This window comes from Dipteris shenzhenensis, chromosome 7 (genome assembly GCF_047967505.1).
Source record: "Dipteris shenzhenensis isolate YYH24624 ecotype China chromosome 7, Dip_SZ_1.0, whole genome shotgun sequence".
In the NCBI taxonomy this organism is placed as follows: domain Eukaryota; kingdom Viridiplantae; phylum Streptophyta; class Polypodiopsida; order Gleicheniales; family Dipteridaceae; genus Dipteris; species Dipteris shenzhenensis.
Window position 1 is genome coordinate 10,178,292 of NC_141602.1, and position 23,063 is coordinate 10,201,354.

The window sequence follows — 23,063 nt, forward strand, 5'->3', positions numbered from 1 at the left end:
TGGATGCAGGAGATACAGTGGATGTGTACAACCAAAAGTTTTGGGATGCTTATTTACAGGTTGCACCTTTCAAAAAGATCTCCAAAGGGACCCAAATGAGGAAGTACAGAGCAGGTCTCACTCCAAAAATTCAGGCAATAGTGAATGCTTTAGGGGCAAAGAACATTCAAGACCTTATGCATTCAGCTTCAGTAGCGAGTCTTGTGCCGTTACAAGATCCATCTACAGTGCTATCCTTGCATGCAGGACGTGCTGATAAAAAGAAAACTGATTTTTCAAAATCAGAAAAGAAAGAGTACCCCAAGGCTGAAAAGAAAGGGTTTCAGCCTCAGAAGCCGAGGGGTACTCAGTTTTCAAAGACTTATAAGGGCAAATCTCTATTCACCCCTGAACAGATAGCGGAATTCTGTACAGATGGGAAATGCTTCAGGTGCGGCAAAGAGGGGCATGTGGCTGCCCAGTGCCCAAAAAAGCCTTCAACTTCGAAGGGAAAAGAGGCAGAGAAGCCACGAGGACCGCAAAAGCCAATGGCGGGGGGAATTCCTGACATACTGGGTCATGCTTCAAACCCAGAAGAACGAGAATTGCTGCTATCATGGGGCAGAGTTAGAGACCAGCAAGCGCTAATTTTATTTGATCCAGGGGCTACTGATAATTTCATATCAGAGGATCTAGCCCCGAGGCTGGGAATAAAGACGGAGGAGTTAGGCAGGGCTTTGGATGCCGATCAGATGTTATGTGGGAATCCTGTGCCAGTTACTCCCTTGATAGGAAAGCTCCGTCTTCATGTTCAGAGTTATGTGGATCAAGAAGACTTCTTCATTTCTCCACTGAAACATCATGATGTAGTCTTGGGAATGCCTTGGTTTCATCGCAAGGCAGTGAAGTTGACTCTTCCTGAAAGAGTACTGGAGTTTGTGCATAGGGGGAAAAATCAACGTTTGATTGCCATGAATAAAGGGGAGACTATCCCCATTGTATCTGATGTTACATGTGGTAAAGCAATAAAAACTGCAATTTCTGCGTACATGGTTTTTGTAAAAGAAGAAGAGAATGATATGCATGCTGAAATAAATGATGCAGACAAAGATAAGTTTCAATTTCTTGTAAACTTTAAAGATTGCTTTTCTGATGCTTTGCCAGGGGAGTTACCCCCAGAGAGACCAGAAGATCATCAGATAGAGTTAATGCCTGGTAGTGAGCCACCAAACATACCACCTTATAGAGTCAGTGCGACTCAGAGAGAGGAGATTATGGCTCAGGTACAGGATTTGCTGTCCAAAGGGTTGATTCAGCCCAGCTCGTCTCCTTTTTGTTCCTCTGTACTCTTAGTACAGAAGAAAGATGGTTCATTCCGTATGTGCGTCGATTATCGCGCACTGAACAAAATGACCATCAAGAATAGATTCCCTATTCCGCGCATTGATGATGTCCTGGATCAGTTAAATGGAGTTTCAGTTTTCAGCAGGATAGACTTAAAGAGTGGCTATCACCAAGTGAGGATACAGCCTCAGGATGTGCACAAGACAGCATTCCGCACTACATTCGGGTTGTATGAATACTTAGTAATGCCTTTTGGGTTGACAAATGCTCCAGCCACATTCAATAGAATGATGGATCGCATCTTCCGAAAGTACAGGCATTTTACGGGTACTTTCTTTGATGATATCTTAGTCTTTTCTAAGACAGAAGAAGAGCACAGAGAACATCTTGCTATAGTGTTTCAAGAGCTGAGAAATCATCAGCTCTACGCAACTGAAAGACTTCCAAAATATAAGCACTTGATGTAGCAAAGACTAGTGACCAATATTCAATCAATGATGCTTCTTCTTACATGCTTCATAGAGGTGGCTAAAATGAATACTTTCCAATCAAAACCAGGTCTAGTAATTCAAAGCAAAACTGAAGCCACACTTGTACTGAAGTTATTGAAAGTTTCAAAAAACCAGAAATGCTAGAATAGCATCTTATGTAGCATCTTCTTCAAAAACTTGTCAAAACTGTCAAAACCAAAAGGCTGAACTTGGAGGGCTTGTAGCTTACTCTTCAAAGCAAAGGAAAAGGGGGTGTTTAAGGCAAAAGAGAGCTGTTATACCACAGAAGATCCTCTGGGAAGAAGAGGCGAAAAAACGCGTCAGAACTCCACAGCTTCCCCCTTCAAAGTCGACTGGTTTTTCACTCATTTCTCCTTGAATATGCAGCCATTGCTGCTCAAATTTCAGCACAGGATAGCCCAAGGCATGGAGAGTCTACCCCTGAAAGGAATTGGAGGAAGATGAAGTGTGCTGAGAGAAAACGCAGAAGGAAGAGTCGACGGAATTCGTGTAATGGCGACGAAACGGGCGCGGTTTTCTTCATTTCCTCTCAGCCAGGGGTTCGCCCCTTCGAGGTGGATCTCCAGCAAGAAGGACGTGGGAAATCGCTGAGAACCGGAGGAGAACAAGCTTAAGCAAACTTTGGGAAGAAGAGGGAGAGATGGTGAAGAAGAAGATGAAGAAGATGATGATGATGTGGCAGAAATGGGCTCAAGGGGGATCAAAGGGCTCTGATACCATGTTGGTAAACTGAAAGGGAAGGAAAGAGTGGACACAAACTCAGAATACTTGCATTATGGAATGAAGAAGAGTGAGGTCCTTAAGTAGGCACCTCATACATGCTCACTGACATCACTGATGACTTCAGAGCTCCACAATCATCTCCTCAATCTGCTCCTAGATTCTCTCAATCATCCTATGTGGCTCTCCACCACCTAACTGTGCTTGTGGGCACCTAACTGTGCCTCTAGCACTCACACATAGAAACCAAGGTGTGCCTGAGGCATACACCTTGAGATATCCCATCAAAAGCTACATCACGTTGGCTCCACCATCATCGCCAAATACGAGGCATGAGTGGGAACTCATATTACACATGGCATCTAAATGCAAAGGGCTCCTCTATCTCAGCCTCTTGCATGTCAAACCCATCTCTCATATGGAATGCCATCTACCTAGCTATAGCCTGTGAGAAGATACACAAAACTATCCAACTAAGATCCTCATTGTATGTGGGAGATAAATCTAGGTGTCCCCTCCTCTAAGATCTGCAAGCAAGAATGTCGGACCAATTCTTGCTACAGATCATTCGAGCAAGAAGCAAATCTTGTAGTGTCTCTATGCATGACCAGTCTGTCTTCGATAGGTCTATCCCCCAAAAGGGACTGCCGTACATCCCACCTGGATGAACAAGCAAATCAAAGAGAAGAGACTTGATCTTGGGTCCTGCAAATACGAGTGAAAGCAGTGACACTCAAGTCTAGCTACTGTGGCACACCCTCTACTCAAACAAACATGCATGGCAGAACGAATCATGAAGATCGGGCCTAAAAGGAGGATCCCCAAGTTTGTATAGGATGTAACAATCTCCATCGATGCCCCATCAAAGGTAAATTGCTCTCAATGTGAGTGCTTGAGATGTGTTGAAGGTCTATATATAGTAAAAACATGTCAGGCCAAACAAGGTTGGTAACAAATGACAACCCCGTTTGACCCAATCATGCTCATGATCTCTTTTGACCATCCAGCCAGTCTTGACTCTACCTAGTAACCGTTCATATAGTGCCCAGGTTGTGTCAAAGGCTTTGTAAAAATCCCCAAAGCAAGCGCACACTAACTGCTTCCATGCACGAGACTCCTCCATGGCAGCTCTGCGTGTAGCATGATCTACTCAAAAATGTGCCTCTAAATCCCTCACACTCTACAAACTGGCTGACATGGGGTGCTGATGCATAAATCTTGGATAATCATGATGGTCACGTAGATTTTTGGACTCATGGGATCCCCTGCCTCATGGATAGGGATAATGGCATTAGTGTGGGAAAAACCAATGCAAAGCACTTTGTTGAATAGCTTTGCTGATCGAGGCTAGGATACTAATCCCATATGCAATGTACTCCACATGTACTCTACATAGCCCTTCATGATCTTTGGCTTGGCCCTTATGTAGCTTGATAGTCGTGTGTATAATATCATCAATGGGGTGAAGAATGAGCAAGAGGTGGGATGAGGAAGCTATGGGAGGTCTTGTGTAAGCTGGTGAGCAATGTCATAAAGTATGTGTGCATAAGTGTGCCATATAACTAGGTTTGTACGAGGGGATGTGGACCCTTACTCGAGAAACTTCCGTCAAAGGTCTGGAGTTTTTAGTATATAAAATGCTTAGTAATTCTCTCATTTTGATGGATCAAGTCTCTCTTCTTCCGATGGACCAAACGGTGATTTTCTCATTTGGATTCTAGCTCAATCAGAAGGTGTTGCTTCGTCTCGAGTCTGAGCTGATAGTGCAAAGCCTTACGCTCATCATTGTAGCAACTATTGCAAGGGACGAATCCAACAAGGGGCGGGGGGGGGGGAGGGGAGGGGAGGGGATCTAGTGGTTTGAGGGAAGGATTGAAGAGCAGGTGATAAGAGTGGGTCTCTCCTCTATTAGGGGGATGTTGTCGAGATCATCAAGCATAGCAAAGATTCAAGCAGCATAGGCAGGGGGCTAGTTGATGATCAAAGTGAATCTCCTAGAAAGTGGTGTAAGTGGGATGGGATATGCTCAATGGTGGGAGTGAACTAAAGAATAGATGTGTATGGTCGGCTCAAGGTGGGGCAAGGGAATAGAGAAGTCTATGATGTGAGAGGCAAAGACGAGGAATCCATGAGACAGCCAACTACACTAGACCCTATAATAAGTGAGTCCACCGGAAGTGGGCCATCTCTCTATATCATTGTAGATTATTAGATCGTGCATTCGGCCCATCTCTATGAAGGTATTACAGAGCATATGGGGATGTCTCCCTCTCGGGATCCACCAACGAAGTGTTGGCTTTTCAATACGTTAGTGCGACCGATTGCCATGTCTGCAGCACCCTTCTAGGGATGTGATCTATCGATAGCGACATGGAAGAGATGTGAGCAGCTACAGGTGACCATGGGATCTAGGATGATTCGGAGCAACTCCTCAATCCACATGAGATAGTATAGACTAAGATAGTACAGACAGAGTTCGCCATGACACCACTACAGATTGATGCCATCTTTCAAACAGTAACTTTCATCCAGAGTCTCGGACTTACCTCATTGGAGACTACCGAGGTTGGCTCTGGAGTCATCTAGGCGACTAGCTGAGGGTCATGGTATGCACGTATATCCACATGGTTTTCCAGACACGGGATTCAGATGGATAGCTCTCCCCTTTTTAGTATAGTTTGGGCGCACCCCTTGAGTCGATCCCACGAGATGAGATTAACGGTGTCATACACTTAGATCTTCTCCAACTCCACACGTCTCGGGCTTGGGGGACTCCCCACCAAGATACAATTCAACTGTGATCATTTCCTGAATGTCTCAGAGGAAGGAATCATCGTCAGACCCCTATATCACAAGGACAGAAGAGTCTCACATGCATCGAGGATCGCCATTGGGCAAATGCGGGTCACATCCCATCAACTAAGGATTGAGACAGGGAGAGCAGCACATATACCTAGAGCGCAATGGACCTGCACGCTATGCACACTAGGAGTGGTTGAGACACAGGAACACTTTCTTTGCACTTGCCCAACCTACTACGAGATCCGGGGCAATACCTCTGCCTCTATCAGGATGGGAGTGGCTTCATCCCACTATCACGATTGATCCACTTCCATGACCAAGTCTGCATTTGGGCTCTATTTGCTTGAGATGTGCCGACCCAGGGAGACCCTGCTATGACAGATCAAAGAGCAACAAGAGGCAATCACACCATGGATGCAGATGCTGACCACACACAGCGGCACGTCACAGATTTCTACACATTCGAGTTAGCTCCAGGACACAATGGGATGGAGGAGGAGGAGCTAGCTGCTACGTGGGCAGTCTGGATCACCGAGAGAAGATTGCAGAGGCCATCCACGACACAGAGAGCGCCCAAAGCACACTCGATTGAGGTTCGCCCTATCACAGCTTTCCTCAGAGGAGACCGCCCAAGACGATGAGGGGTCACTCTGAACATAGCCCAATGGGTTCAAAGATCGAGGAGATCACGTCCCCCTCTGACACCACAGCATGAGACAGTCAGACAGACTCTGAATCGAGACATTTTCGCCATTCATAGACGAGCCATCACAGTGCCAAGTTTTGGTTTCTGAGTTTTCAGTTTCTAGTTCCAGTTCACAGCCTCCTCCAGATAGCAAATAGCACATGATATAATATATTTGATTTTGTCTGAGCCATTGAGCTCTTTTTATTTCAACACGGTACTCAGCAAAGGGTCTTAGCGCACCCTTTGCCTCATCCATTTGTGGCCTGTATGAGTTTTTCCCCTTAAGTGTCACCTTGTCCCATATGCCCACAAGGCCTCCCGTGGACGTTAATATTTCTTTCTTTCTTTCTTTCTTTCTTTCTCATTGCCGAGGACTGGTGCAAAATGTGAGGTCCATGGGGGAAGCAACATTGCAATGAAGGGATAATGAAGGTATCCCTCGATGATCTGCTCCTAATCCAATCTAGAGGAATCTAGCTTGTGGGTTGCTCCGCGGTGATCATCCCCACGAGAGATGATCACTATCGAACTGCTACACCGCTAGACCCCCGTACTCCTCCCGCCTCTCATCTCATCTTGGTAGGCTGACTCCAATGTATACCCACAAATTGGTTGTGGCGGGCGGTCTGGGTTCTGATGAGTCTTTGCGTAGAATACAATGTCTTGTCCTGTATATGACTCTTAGAAATTCCCTAGCTTTGACCATAAGGTTCCATCACAGTTCCAAACGGTATAGGCCAAGGTCAAGTGTGTCGACCAAGCCCACATCTAGGGCCGGTCAACCCTTGCGTACAACTGCCCACTTTCCCTCCCTACGAGCAGCGTCATGCTATTTTAGAAGGGCTCGCCCTCTCCTCTACTTCCATACGAGTAATATCCTTATCCATATGAACCTATGGGTAGTCTCTGCGAGCTGCACCCTTGCGCAATGCCGCAAGTCGAGCGTGGGTGTCTCTGAAGCGTATCACGAGGGGCTAATCTCTAGTGAGGTCTTGTCCGACTCACGCCATGCTCTAGAACCCCCAAGGTGGAGGCCACAAAGGTAGGGCGGCAGAGGTACTGCATCGAACCCCGGACACCCTCATGTTGAGAGCCTTACTAGCTCTCATGTTGCTGCTCAAGTAGAGTGGCTGAAACGATAGCCTTCGTATGCTTGTGTTTTGAAACATCCACCCACTTGGAGGTCTCCTCAATGGCTGTCTACATCGTTGGTTAGATGAGGCTACCCACAGCTTGAGAGTTCATCATCATTTGGTTTGTACTTCAGCAGTGACTTCGAGGAGGAAAGCTTCTTCAACACAACTTCCAAGCCTCCTCGCGGAATTCCTAGGGCTTTTTATAGCTCATGTAGTCATTCACAAAGCTCTAGGCTTCTTGGAATACATACTACTCAAGTACAGACTGTCCAAGCTCTTTTGCATACTAAGTATATGGCACCCAAGAGTATTGCACGGCTCTCGGAGTACCTTAGCCTTGTTAGAAAACAGAGATGGTGAGGTTGCTTGTTGTAAACAACACTGCCACAATGGAAGAATATGCCCAGGAATCATGCAATGCTTAAATCACTCTCGCTCCATTCTTTGTGCACACAATACTTTTGAGGCTAACCACAAGTAGAATCTAGAGCATGCTCATGAAATAGAATAGCCAAAACCATATAAAGATTCGACAAAGAGGTAATGCTCAAACCACCAATGCAGACTCTTAGCAGTGGGCACTCGTACAGGCTGCCTCCACCACAGAGCACGTCTGATCTACATCAACCTCAATGCTCCAATGGAGCTTCAGTGGGTTGGTAAGATCCTGCTCCAACACGTCTCTTTACTGCCCTTCTTCCGACCGAGATCTGCTGCTGCAGAGAGTGTTCTCTAGAGTGTCATTGGCCTCCCTGCTGCTTTAGATGTAGCCAAATCTGAGGCACAATGGATGCTGACCAGTGGCCTGCCTGCTGCTCTGCATCCAGCCCAAACTTGAGGCACAGGATGATATCTTGACCCCCAACAATGGGGCCCTTTTATAGGGCAAATGCCCTATACCTGATCAGGTCACCCCTAATGCTAACTAGTCTGCCACGTGGCAAGTGCCTACTGGCCTGACCACCTCATGTACAGACTTGGACTGCTGTCTGCAATCTGCCGAACTGTTCTGCTACTACCGACTACCCAGACAGGGCCCAACCTGAGAGCAGGCTGCTGACTCAGTCTGCCTACATAGCAGGCTTCATATGCACTCAGATTTGCCCACGCGGCCTCTCTCTTGACCCTAACATGCTGCTGGTAGACCTCCCCCATGTCCTCCTCATTGGGTGACCCCTAAAATCCCAACAAGCTTAGCTTCCAATGTTTAGCCTAGGAGCGGGCAAGCCTGACCCCCCTAGGTCTCTCATCCAAGGCTTCAAGAAGGCTCCTTAAGCCCCAAGCTTGTACATGAAGCTCAAGAACCACTACCACAATCTGCAACAAGTATACAATTCAGCCACAAGGGGCCATAGTCACAAGCCTTGCCTCAATAGCCAAGGGCACATCATGAGCTTAGCACATACATCCAACAGCAATGGCATTCGCAAATAAGACAACTTCCTAGCATGAATCGTGGCTTCAGCTTGTCACCTTATCTCCATTCGCTAGATTTTCTTGCATTCCATTCCTAAGCGTCTAGATTTTTGCATTTGCATATGCAAATGGACACTATTCCTTTTGCATAGTGGTTGCATAGTCAGCGCCAACATTGACTTTCTCTATTTGCATGTGGTTAAGGCTAGTCAACCTAAAGTCCAAGGTGTATATGGACCGAACGCTTAAGTCCTAACTCCCAAGGGACCCTTTCAACAGTAAAAAAGTGGTCATTTTAAAGTCAAATAAGACCCATTTTTCACCCAAGTTTCAAGCAGGGAAAACACAAGACTTTGGCATCATTCCTAAAATTTGGCATTTCCTGAAGTCCATTGCTCAAGTTGACTGCAGGAAAAAGGCAGCCGGCTAGAACTTGGAGGAAAGTGAGGAATCATGAGGCGTATCTCAACAAGGAAGAAGAAAGGGCTTTCTTTACTGTATGGGATCAGGAATCAGGATTAGGATCCTTCTCCTGTAAAAGAACATCCTGAGGCAAGGGACACTCTTTCCATGTAAGGGGGTCCAGGCCCGCTAGAGAAACTCCATACTACTCCTGACCTGGTGCCAAAGTAGTCTCTATGGCGAGCCGAAATCTCTTTTCCTGCAAGCCTTCCGTCAAGAATTCTTCGCCACATACCATCCCTCCACCCAAGTCCATACGCTATCTATGGGGCTATCAGACAAGTCTGAAATTCGCGATGAACCTATGCATGATGGGGGGCTAGAACATGTGCACCAAAGCCGTTGTCATGGGGCCCTCCAACAAGGTGCCAAAGCATGCTATTTCTCAGGGAGGCCAGGAAGCTGTAAAGTGATGGCACATGGTGTTTCGCGTTGGAGTTGTCCACAAAGAACCCATGGTACCAAGGGATCAAGTAAACCAAATGTGAGCCCAAGTAAGCCATCGCTGGAAAGGTGAGCTAGAAGAAAGACATCTCTCCAATACATGGGAGCCAAGCTTGCCTGCCAGTATGTGGCTGTGAGACCTAGAAAGCATCCCTACAGCCAGCCTTGAGGCTGGTGCAATCAGCCCCGGGTGAGCTGAGCCCCAAACAGCCATATGGCAACCATATGGACCGTAAATATTAAACAGGTGGTGCAAAAAAGCAAGAAGCAGCCCAAGCAGAAGGGTCAGGTGCAGAGGGAAGAATGGCAGCGGAATGGGGCTAGGAGGCAGGCTGGAAAGGAGGTTGGAGCTTGGAGAGGAGGGCAGGAGCACAGTTTCCATATTGAGAAGCGAGAAACATTTCATTTCAGTCTCTCCATAATAAGGAGCTCTAAGAAAATATGTTTCAATTTTCAAAGAGGGGCACTAAAGATGGAAAATATATGCTGGCAGTAACTAACATCAAATTTGTGCATCCAACTATACTGCACAGCATTATTTAGACGAAGCTGGAAACACTACTATGGCAACCCCTGATTTAATAATCACTCAAGGTGCAAGCCTGAGTCCTCCAGAGTGTAGGTATATCCACATATTGTGAGCATACACTCCCATCAGTGACTCTTCTTTAGAACAAAGGATCAGCCACCGAATGGTAGCAACTTTGCTATCGGACCTTGTCGCATATAGTTTCCAATATATACGTAAGATCAGTCTTAACTTACTTCAGAATAAATTAAACTTGGTGGTTTGACACCCCATGATGTATCCTGAGCAAGCTTACTGTTATCAACAAAGGTGCCATGATGATATGAATTAGACCATCCAATTTAAAAAAAATTAGTCACGATGACTAGCTAATACACGGTCCCAAGAGCACAAAGGGAACTTTTCCATTTTGTAGGCAAAGCAAGAGAGGAAAGGAGTAGTGAAGAGACGCGGTTTTGGCTGGGGCTGAGAGGGGGGGGGGGATGATGTTGTGTCGTTTTTGCAGAGTAAGGCTTACCACATCCTTCCTGACTTCTTCAATTTTCTCTGGTGCATAGGCCTCAAACTTTTCATTGTAGTACCGTTCCTTCCATCCCGCTTCACCCAGTTTTACCTGAGAAAACAAATAGAAATGATTTGCATCCACTTCAGATGCTGCAAAAAGGCTGGATGGTGCTCCTCAATATCAATGGAGTTGAATAGAGATGCATCCAAACCTTATCTTCTGATGGTTTCTCTGCATTGAAGAGGTCCGATTTGTCTTTCAGAATATCCTTCAGCTTTTGCTTCATCTCCTTTTCCGTGGCCTGTTCATGTCAATTAACACATGCGCAAAGTTTATACACAAAACTGGATGATGAAAGTGATTTAATTCAACCTCAACAGGTTGTGTGGCTAACTTCTTCATGGTTAGCAATCATTCACAGCCAATCTAATGATAAATGTCTGCAAGGGCAATGGAAATACAAAAATCACATTTCCACAACCTAGTCATCCTGTAAATTGTCACAAAATCAGCTCTCACCTCTGCATCCTCCAGCATGACAACTCTTGAGGCAGTGCCCCCTTCATCCACCCGCATCAGCTTTACAGCATGTGATGTTGAAGCTAGCAAATGCATACTTGCACCAGCAGTTCCATTAGCATGGTTCTTGCTCAAATGATGTTGTCTCTGCTGATTTACTCCAGCAGTAAACTGCTGAGATTGGGACTTCCCTGACTGGTATGGAGATGCAAGAGGAGCTGATGCAAGGCGTGAATTACGGTTGTACATGACAGGAACTATATCGTCTGGATTGACGTTTGGAGCAACCTTATCTTCCCCTGATGCCCTTCCTTTTTCACGCATGCGTCTTTCCAGTTGGCGCTGTAAAGTAGAAGACGACATTAAATGCCAAAAACAATGTGCATCTCTTGAGAGGAGTTTTCTAGGTTTCATAAGGTTTAGAGCAAACTGCCCTGAATAGAATTGGCATTACACTGAGAACTCACCATGAGATAAACTCTTCATGCCGTTATAACTATGACTAAACACTAAGCCATGTTGAGACATGAGAGTGAATGGCTAATAATGCTAAAAAGAGAGCATGGGGCCTATTAATAGGATATTTTTAGCTAAGACCCTGCTGGAATGCTTTTGCATGACTCCCATAGAATCCATGCTCAATGAAGAGATAATAATCCCAAACCTGATGTAAGCGGGCCCGCTTTTGAAAAATCTTCTCCTCATTTGCACCAACTGCCTGGATAAAGTGCTCAACACGCTTTAAATCAACCTGAGCAATCAAATATAATGAAACATTAAATCTACACAAGTTGGCAAAGCTATTCACGGCCGTCAGTATTCCATGTATGATGAGATAATCAAATTGCAGCTTTGTCATAATATATCTCGCCACAACAGAACACAATAGCAGGAGAATGACAGTAAGGATAGGGCCAAGGAGAACAAAAATCAAACAGAACAACAAAATAAATAAATGTGAATCATCAGTTCAGCCGTGTGACAGACACAGCTTTCTAGGATCTAAGAAATACATTACACTGGCCAGACCAATAGTGATGAAGAGCAGAGTTAACAGTAAATACTCGCATGAACTGATCAAAATGCAAGGGAGGCATTGAAATTCTGTATGGTGGTTTATTTTCCAGATAATAAATGCATGGAAGATGGTCATTTAGACTACAGTTCCTCACCCCTTCAAACAAATTCCATTCTCACTGACTACCACTACCTGCCCACCACCCTCCCTCGTGAGGTTATCTATATATGTCACATTTATAGATGACTACACAAATTATATTTGGGTCTATAGCTTGAAGAAAAAATCAGATGTGTTTATGCATTTCAAACACTTTGTGGCCATGGTTGAAAATGAGACAAGACTCAAGGTGCAAACACTTCGCACTGACAGAAGGGGGGGAGTTTGAGGCATTTTTGGGTCCCGCCAATATATCCCTCCTCCCAACCATTTTTGCCCTCTCTCCTTCTTTTCCACCCACCTCCCCCCCAGCCCCTTTGCAACCCCATATATCCACTCCTCTTCCAGTCTTGCTTAGCACAGCAACATACCCAATAAAACACCCCCAACCAGATCAAGTAAACGTCTGACACTGGTTGGGTACAACTCCAAGCCAGAGGCTGCAAACCAACCCATAGTTCAAGCTGGCAGCTCACCTCACAGCCGTAGGCTCAATATGTCAAGAAGCCCTGCGCCCCCCCCCCCCCCCCGCCCCCAAAAAAGCCTAAGGTGTAGACTACTGCATAAGGCTGGACAGCCCCCAGGCCCGAACATGCGTCCCATACCACATGCTCCTTCCCCTAGCTGCCACTACCAGGGCAACAGATTTACATCCAGAGGAAGCTCCAACTCCTCAGAGCCAGAGTATTGAGCCCCTCGCTCATACTTATAGGCCTAGCATTGGCTATGTTTAGCAGTTAGCCTTAACTTTAAGATCCATATGTAAAGTAGCTTTGCTTTACTTAAAACATGCTTTTTCCTAATAAACTCTGCTAATCTTGGAATAACCATGGCTTTCTTAGACTAGCCCAATCCACAAGTTCTAAACCTCATCCACGCTAGCCCTATTCTCAACGCTAGGTTAGACTACACCCAATCCAAGATCATTGGTTCACTTAGCCTTGACCCTAGACAGTCCAGCCTTGGTTAGGCCTTAGTTATCCAGTTATGGATATAGCATTTGCCCACCCTCTTCTGTCGTGAGACGTTTTTGGATAACTCCTATAATGAGAGAAATCCTTGTTTTGTGTTGCTAAGACACTAACATTGAAAATTACAACACTGATATTGTTAAGAGAACTGTTATGATTATGAGATGAATCAGAATTCAAGAGGATGTTGAATATTGCCTACTCATTCCTCATATGAGAATTGAATAAGCAAAGCTATAATCAATTTCTGAGTGTGCTTAGAGGATCCTAGACGGATACTTCTCAATTTATATGGTATGGTAACTATATAGATTCCAGGTTCATTACAAACACTACATTACAGATACTAATACTGGAATCTAAGTCTGGATGAGAAGTATAGTCTGAGAATCATTGATTAGTTTTCCTACCCTGATTTATGCGAGCATAAATCTTTTTAAACCGTTCATTGAAAGCCCATGTTCTATGTCCTTGCTTTAGGGGGTCAATGATGACATTGATAGTTTGAGAGCAGGTACAAAATCTCATGACCACTCAATGCCTATTTCTGACATCTACTTATCTTGGATGTCACAAATAGGCACTGAGTGGTCATAAGATTTAGTAAAATTGTCACTGGTGTATTATCTAAATTTCTGTAAGGAAGTTAATAAGAGTGTAGTAATCAGTTTCTAAGATACTCCATGGATTCTAAAGGGTTTGGATAGATACTACCCTGCATATACTTATCTTTGTCCACAAGGTTTACTCTTACTAGAGTAACTTTAGCCACGTTTTCACAATACCGAAGATCTTGGATATATCTTCACAAATTATAGGAAAGTAGACCCTTTACTATGTGTGAGAAGACACATTAACACAAGGCTACTTGTATTCTATAACACACTTGCCAACTCTAGGCAAAGCATACGACAAGAACTCAATGATGGAGGAGAAAAAGAAATCCCTTTCAAGCAGATGAAATATAGACATGTTTGGAAGGATGCTTTAGATGCATGCTTTAAGGAATTGAAGCATGTGGTTACTACCGCACCAATGCATCAGCTACCACATTAGTGGCACTCCTGTATCGGATTTCAAAATCGAAATCCTGCATAAGCTCAAACCATCTAGCCTTATGACTGTGCAAGTTTGAAGCAGTACATATGTACTTAATTGGTGTTATCCACACACCACGTCTTCAATGCATGAACTACAACGAAAATATAGTTTTCGTGCTAAGGATATTCGATCTATGCTGAAGTGAGCTTTGACTGATAAACGCAAGAGGTTGAGCATCATGGAACAAGGCTGCACCAATAGCATTGTCACTAGCATCTGTTTCAACAACAAAAGGTTTACTTGGATCCAACATGAAGTCGCATCCACTTTGTGGACTTTATAAGTTTCATTAAGATTCCCACTGATCTTTTCTATCCCTTTAAAGGCTCTATGAGCATGATCACTATTTCAGCCATATATGCCCAGATGAATGACCTGGTTCAAATTTAAGAGGGAAATCTGAGATCAGTATTCCACTTAGAATGGTATTTTGTTCCGTAAGGGTAAAGGCTGCATACCAGACATCTAGGATACAAGTCCTATTCGACGTCATGACACCCCTTGTGGCGGACATCCTGGTGTACAATGAATGTTGGCTTCAGTCAAGCTGGACTTTAATTGGCAGATTGATGTTGAACAATATGTTTGAGAATTTCAGCAATGCTGAGTCAATAAAGCAAAGCACTTGAGACAAGATGGCTTGATGCGTCCATTGGAAATCCCAGATAAGAACCGAGAAAGCATTTCCATGGATTTTGTTGCAAACTGACATGGACATGACGCCAAATGGGTGGTCGTGGATAGACTGACCAAGATCGCCAAGTTTATTCCAACCAAGCCAACAATTTCCGCTACACAACTGGCACAAATGTTCATGGAGAAAATGTATCAGCTTCCAAGTAAGATTGTCAATGATCGTGATCCTAAGTCATGAGTCATTTCCAGCTTGACGTGTTCAAGAAGTTAGACACTAAACTCGCAGGAGTTCATCTGGACATCCGGAGTCGCATGGAGAGACAGAGCAAGTTAATCAAATCCTTAAGGATACGCTCCGTGCATCTGTTCCTCAGAAGTAATCTGATTGGGAAGAGTATCTTCCCATGGCTGAGTTTGCATATAATAGTGCAAAGCATACAGCAACTAAGCTGGGTCCATTTGTTTTCATGTATGGCTAACGCTCTATGGGCTGTTGGTCTGCAAAACATAAAGGCACAATCAGCTGCTGATTTTCTGCAATTGCAGCAGTGTATGTTGCAGTTTGTGAAGGAAAGCTTTGCACAGCTCATGATAGAACTCAGTTTTATCCATATTGGAAGCGCGCGCCTTAAGTTTTTGTTAAGGACCAGTTTGTTTCTCTCAGAATCCCTAAAGATTCTGGAGCATTACAAACTAGTGAAGTTTCTAAGCTTTCAGCTCGCTTTTGTGGACCTTTCCAGATCTTCTGCATAATCAATAACGTGGCTTATGAGTTCGAATTACCACCCAATGTAAAGGTACATCCGGTTTTCCATGTAAGTCACCAAAAAGAGAAATTAGGCGAATCTCATAACTTACTTTCAGCAGAGGAGCTTGTCCAATTACAAGATCTGTCAGATTATATTCCTCAGGAGCCAGAAGCACTTCTCAACTGTAGAGAAACCTCTCGGAAATAGGGTGGTCTCTGAACATTTGGTGCTTAGTCCAAAGCACCTAAAGAATTGAAAATAAGAAGTACCCCTCAATTTAGCTAGAGCTGGAGTGAATCCACATTCCAGAGCACAAACTTTAAGTGATTTCATCACCAAAGTGACACAAGCAGGTCACCCTAGTGACCAACAGAGTCTGTTTCCAACTAATTGGTTTATCCCTAAGGATTACTCGAACAGTGGATTATCCAACCACATCATGTTCTAATTGTCATCATTAAAGTGATGCACACAGCCAAATCCCTGACCAAGCATCCAAATCCATGGCCAAACAGCCAAATCCATGGCAAAACTATTAATATCCCAGGAAAATCAAGTACTTGTAACACTTGGCTTTAGCCCGCCATCTGAAAGATGGCACGATTACTTCTTAAAATCAAAATATCAAACACAAAGTACCACCCTTTTTAAGAAGAGTGTGTTCTACTTTAAAACCTTTACTTACAAGTCATCAGCATAATGAGCATGGAATTTAGAAGATAGATGCATAACACTTTGGCAAAATAAGACTATTTCAAGTGAACAAAAACAGTTATAATAAATATATGTGGACAAAATTGATAAATATCTCTTTTTGCCCCACATCAGGAATTTCCACCCACTAACAAAATGGTAGCCATTTGAGTATACAAGATGACCAGCTGGAAATTTATCAAGCTATCGGTTCACTTTTACTTTTAGCTGAAGCTATCACTATCGATTTTATTATGGGCTTCCAGTACTTCCCATCCATCGCTCAATATAGCTGATCAACCCTCTGAATCTGTCATGAGGTGAACTGATCTTCCATATCGTCCTCACTACTGCTTATCCAGCATGTTATTGGATAGTTATGCACTTTATGTGCTAGAGAAGCCTTTAGTTCTTCTTGAAGACGATGAATTTCATTTATGATAACTTAAGGCCCCCAAGGCTGAAGTTCGGACATAACTTTATGTTCAAGTTTGATTAAAGAATGATCAAGTGTTAGGGTACAATTACTCCCACGAGCTTCCCTGAACATCATGAGCAAAACAGATACAAGTTTTAACAGAAGAAACATTCCAAAGAAGGTCTGACGTTGCCGATTCTAGAAGAAAAGGAGCAGATTCGAATCTGATTTGAGGGCTGCAGCAATAGGTAAACTAGATAAATCAGAATCAAGAGTTGCTGTAGCGAATTAGATTGAATGGGAGCTGCAGAAGATCAGCCAGAAATCAGCGCTCCAGTTGACAATCACCTCTATTGAACAGGACACAACTCAAACCAGTAAAGGCAAAGTGGCAGGGGAGAGGGAGACGAGCACAAGATTGGGGGTCAGCTTAGCAGTAATCAATAGGACGGGACTTGCAATTAGTGCCTTCGATCAACTCCCCCACAATAGCTTAAGTCCTCTGCTAACAATTGGCCATCAATGGTTCCCCCCCTGCCATAAAAAAGTAAATACTGTTGCTTTTATGCTAAAGGCTAAAAGCTGCGATTGAAAACTGCCCCTTAAAGCTAAGGCTTTTAAAAGCTCTATGGTCTAAAAAGTTCAGTCTGCAAATACCCAATCATGGGTTCTGTTCATGAAAGTAATGCAAAAGGCATTATTTCAGGACTGAAGCCATACTGTTCTGCATGCAGTTTTTGATGTAGTAACTTACTGACACGCACATGCTACCTCCTGTGTACACTGCATACAAACTGCAATACCTGCATGCTTGCATGCAACCTCATTCACAGTGCATACAGCCAAACAGGACTCTTGCATGCTTGCATGCACCACATGCACACTGCATGCAGTCACCTAGAACTCCTATGTGCTTGCATGCATCCACACGCACACTACAAATTTGCATGCAATCCACTGCTCACTTTGCATGTCACTATTTTAGGCACATGCCTCCAAGCCAGGCACATGCACACTGACATGCAAGGCCATGAACTGAAGCATACCAGCAGTCACAACTGCATGCACGTCTCACAGAGCATGTAACCCAGAATAGACGACACATAAAGCCTTTCCCAGGCCACACAATCAAGGAGTAGCAGCAGAACCAGATTCTTCAATCAGCAGTACATGGCGAAATCAGCTCTGGCAGACCTGTTCCTAGTAGCAAACTGTTCCCCTGTCAACAACAAACAGGTTGCTGCCACAAATCTGTAGTTCAGCTAGAGCAATCATTAGGAAACAGCAGGGAAACTGTTCCAAGCTGCATAAACCCCTAAACATAGATCAACCAACAGGTCGCCTTCTCATGCCTTCAACAGTAATACATGTTGGTAAATCTGCTGACACATAATCAAAGTACCTAGTATGCATTCTTATAGCCTCAGCAAGGCAGTACTAGACATACCACAGCTATTCACTGTGAAATAGCCCTTCTGATCAACTGTTCCAGCCCAACATTCCAGCCACTACAACATGTTTGCAGATCTTCCTGAGAGCTGTCCTACATGGGCTGCTCGTCATCCAAGTTCCTCAAGGCTGCAATTTGAAGTCAGCTCATGCTGCTGCAAAGCCTAAAACCAGCTTTGCCCATAGGCAAAGAAACTCATCTACCTCTTTGGTTGCCTAGCTAAGATTTTCTCAATCCTCTTGTTGCTGTTTCTGCCAGGAACATGTGCATCCTTTACTAGGATAAGCACAACAGAAGAATGTGTGCTTTCCCCAAGAAAGACGACTTTTCCAGCTCAAAGCTAGCTCTGATACCAATTGAAACCCGCAGAACAATCCATAGGTTTCGAGCTAGTAGCTCACCCCCCCAACTGTCCAGATTATATGGACTATTCCATCAGAAAGTGGATGCTGGAGGATGTTCTATGGGTGTTTGGAACTAGACATGGTGGATGCCTTAGATGTTTTTAAGCGCTCTTTCTGAGGAGCATTCTTCAAGAGTTGGGTAAGGCTGACTACAGCTCATTGAAAGGGGTGGTCAGAATATATGGGATATATGGGTTTACTCTCCACTTGTAAGCTCCCAAATCAGGAGGGGGAGTGACACATGTTGCATGGTAGGGAAATATGGAGGGGGGAGAGGCTGCCATGTGGGCAGCACACAGCTGCCACAAGGGCAGCTCAAAGATTTCCTTCTTAGATTTTATTATGCTCCACCTCCTAGGGCAGATCAGTTTCGTAGTGGACAGCCATGGTGTTGGAGTCAGATTAGGCCCCATTGGAGCGGCATGAAGGGCTGTGCATAGGCCTGCATGTACGCAGGTATGCAGCCAGACTGGGGGCAGAAATGGTCATCGGTCAGTGTACTGGCTGGCTCTGCAACAAGTCCGTCCCAGTCGAACCAAGCCCTAAATGGGGGCTCCCCCCCAATTGGGGAGCAGACGTATACTGCATTGGACTATCAGAACAGCAGTTCAGGACAGCAGCAGTCATTGAATGATTCAGTCATTAGAGGAGCAGCAAAAGCACAAGAGAAGGTAGAGACCAGAGGCAGCAGCAAGGTGCGCAGAGGTACCAGCAGCAGCAGAACCTAGCACGTGTGAAAGGACCAGATAGTGAGCAGATCACACAGGTGCAGAAGGGAAGCTGACGGAATGTTTTTCAGTCCTCCCTAAGCCACTAAATGCCTCATTGGAGAGGCATGCAGCAGGAGTGAGCAGTGCAGGGCAGCACTAAGTGGCCTCGAATCTAGCACAAATGGAGCAGCAGGTCCACGAGTGTAGATAGTGAAAGCACTTTTGTATCTATGTTTTGGGAGTTTCAATGGACATCTCTATTAATTATTTTGGTTTCCATATTTTGCTGTCTACTTCAGATCTGAGACTGGTAATCATTTACAAGTGTAGATAGTGAAAGCACTTTTGTATCTATGTTTTGGGCGTTTCAATGGACATCTCTATTAATTATTTTGGTTTCCATATCTTGCTGTCTACTTCAGATCTGAGACTGGTAATCATTTACGAGAATCTAGAGTTTCCACTGCATGTTTTAACATGGTGCCAGAAGCCAGGATTTGAGCTAGAGGTACATACTTAGATTCTCCAACAAAGTAGCCGGTAATCAAGGGCAGGGACTGACAGCTGCAGTGCAAGCAGAGATCACAGTATCTCCTGTCGCCAAAACTTCATAGGTGGCTGCTCCTTCACAAGCCTGATCTGACCCCCAGAAGAACCCTGTTACTCTCTATACCTCCGGAAACTTCTTTTGTAAGGAAGTCAAATACCTAGGGTCATATTATCAATGAAGAAGGGATACATATGGATCCAGAGAAAGGAAGCTACCCTAGAGTGGCCTTAGAAGAGTTACAAATAATTCCTTGGTCTCTCGAGTTTTTGCTAGAGATTTATCAAGGATTATGCTTGCGTTGCATTGCCTATGATGGATCAGCTTAAGAGAAACGGAAATACCTTTGCCGGGACTGAGAAAGCTGAAAGAAGTTTTCATCTTATTAACCAATATTAGAAGTGGTTGATCCTAAAGACCCTTTTCTACTTGAAACAGATGCAATAATACAGCTGTGGGAGCAATGTTGATCCAAGGTGGACAACCAGTAGCTAGAAAAATTATTCCGCATGAGAAAAAACTCTATGCCTTTATCCATGCCTTGAAAACACGGAGGCACTACTTGTACGATACTAAACTTAAGAGTCTTTCGATCGAGAGAGTGCTTTGTGCAATCACCCTGAGTTGAAAACACGGAGGCACTACCTGTACAGTGCTAAATTTAACAGCCTCTTTGATCAAGAGGGTATTAAGTGGTTGTGCAATCACCTTCAGTCGAATGGTAAAGTGGCCATGTGGGTTGAATCGATACAAGCATTCATTATCCAAATGGGATACGCAAAGGAAAGTAGAATAAGTGCTACATTTAAGATTCTCCTTGATCAAGATTCAAGAGAGCCACTTGTGCAATCCACCTCACTTGAAAGGTCAAAAGGCCATTAGATTGAATTGATACAAGGTTTCATTATCGAATTGAGATAGCATAAAGTATAACAAGTAAGTACAAGTACTCGTGAGCACTGCCTTAAGTTCTGCCAGATGCAAACGATTGTCAAGATTAATGGACGATGCAACCACTTGCAAATGCAAAGAGATTTGCAAAGTCTCTGTGTGTGCGCGCGCGCATGTGTGTGTGTGTGTGTGCGCGCGCGAGCGAGATTCCCATCTGTTCCGTTTGGGAAGTTCTTCTGGCTATTTGGGTTTCATCCATCCAGACCGGACTTTCATCTTTTCTTCGTTTGGGTTCGCTACTGGGCACTATGGACTTTATGGACATATAGGAATTGTAAAGTCTTTAGTGATCCTACTTTCTCTCTGTTTGGCTTTTTTAGGCGTTCTCTGCAGCAATCTTTCTTTGATTGCTTGCAGACCCGCTGCATAGATCATGAGGTCTTTTTGGCATATACTGAAATTTTCAGTTAATGTAATTGTAGCACCTTATTTTGAGGTTGCTACTCATATAATATAATCAATCAAAGATTTCACCCCAAAAAAAAAGAGTGTGTGTGTGTGTGTGTGTGTGTGTGAGAGAGAGAGAGAGAGAGTTCTTAAAAAAAGAAAATGTGTGTGAGTGAGAGTGTGTGTGTGAGTGAGAGAGGGAGAGAGAACCAAAATAGAAGGGGGCCACTTCGCAACAAAGTGCGTGGGACACTTTTTAACAAAAATGTAACTAGAGAGATGCCTGGAAGACAGTGCTAAAAAGTGGTAGCTAATGGATTACGCTGGATGCCTATTTTAAACAAGCTGAGTTTTTACTCAAATTCATTATAAGTTTCTCGAGTCGTTGAAGGGTAAATGTGAAATGATCATGTTTACTCAAAATTTGGAAGGGGCCGTGTGGAGATTATATCTATTGATGACAATCATTCTATAATGTCAACTCCGATGGTTAGCCTTGAAGACCAATTACCAACATACGTTAGGAAAAGAAGTAACAATTCCCAAGATAAACGCCTATGGTTGGTGAAGTTCCTATAGATGGTGCAGAGCAAGGTCAAAAGTGAAGAAAGTACACCATAGTACTCTTGTTACAGCTATATATAGCTCACAGTATCAAGTATATACACCTATGCAGTATCAATAATCTTGTTACTTGGAGAGCAATTCTCTCTTCATGAGGCAATGGAGGCATAGATAGCCACCATGCAGTCCAACACTGCAAGGACTTCCAGCTAGGTGCATGTCGCAAAGTGGGAGCCTACGAACGGCACCATTTTGGAGCAATAGCTGAGAGCCAATACGGCTCTCAATGTCAGAGTATGAAGCAATCCTCGCACACCTACCACCCCCATTGATGAGGCAACCAGCTTCGTGACTTCTACCTTCAGAGTCTAGGAGCACATGATCGAGAGGGCTTGGTGCATTTGGTGGGACCCCAACCAAGAGCAGCCTCTCATCACTCACCTCAAGGATGCCCAGGCCCGCCTTGTGGCACTTATACCTAGATAAGTCCAGGAACAAGCCCAAACTCATCCTCTAAAAACATAACATAGTGCAGTTTCAATCTCATGATAGTCACTCATAAGGTTGAAAACCATAAACTCCATCATGCATAGCAGGGACTAGCTACTAGGACATCCCCATTAACGTCATCAGCGCCCAACAGTGGGTGTAGACCATAGCTCACACATACAAATCCACACACCCACACATACTTGAGCATCCACTTATACAAAGTCTTTGTACAGAGTTTCTGTCCGCCTTGTGGCACTGAGTAGACGATCAACCTTACGTGTCAACCCAGAGATCTACTTTACATCGCTACACAAGTCAAACCTTCCAACCAATCCTCCTGGACAACCTCTCTTAAGCCAGTGTTCATTGTAGATCCTTGACCTCCCCATTGCTATGAAGGCTGACCAAACTGAGGCACAAGTTTCCTCCTGACTCCGTCTTCCTTTGTTGCCAAGTAGGTAGCCCTTGATCAAGACCTTTGAAGTGTTCTGTTGCTGCAAACAGCAAGATGTCGCCCACAAGGAGGGAAAGCAGGCAATGTTCCAAAGGGGCAGCTCTTGATAGGTCCTTGATGGGCACCTGGTGAATAAGTACCTTGGCCCTAATCTTAGCAAAGCTTTTTAACGAAGTGGTTTGTGCTGGTTTCCCTCACTCTTGCACCCTTGACACCATCACCTCCATTCACAAGGCAAGAGATTCCATGAACCAAGCTCCTGCGAGCCCCGCTCCCTCCCTTCCGCAGCCTCTACCTCCCTAC

The 23,063-nt window shown here is 44.4% G+C and overlaps 1 protein-coding gene across 1 annotated transcript in view; it reads right to left on the reverse strand.

Annotated features, from left to right (window-relative positions):
• LOC147899930 (5'-3' exoribonuclease 3-like) overlaps positions 1-23,063 on the reverse strand; it is a 115,805-nt gene that overhangs the window by 62,271 nt on the left and 30,471 nt on the right. The window contains exons 10-13 of the mRNA XM_087376974.1: positions 11,721-11,807; positions 11,057-11,398; positions 10,749-10,838; positions 10,550-10,645 (exon numbers count right to left, since the gene is read on the reverse strand). Of these exons, the coding sequence (XP_087233100.1) occupies positions 10,550-10,645; positions 10,749-10,838; positions 11,057-11,398; positions 11,721-11,807 (615 nt within the window). The remainder of the gene's footprint in view (positions 1-10,549; positions 10,646-10,748; positions 10,839-11,056; positions 11,399-11,720; positions 11,808-23,063) is intronic.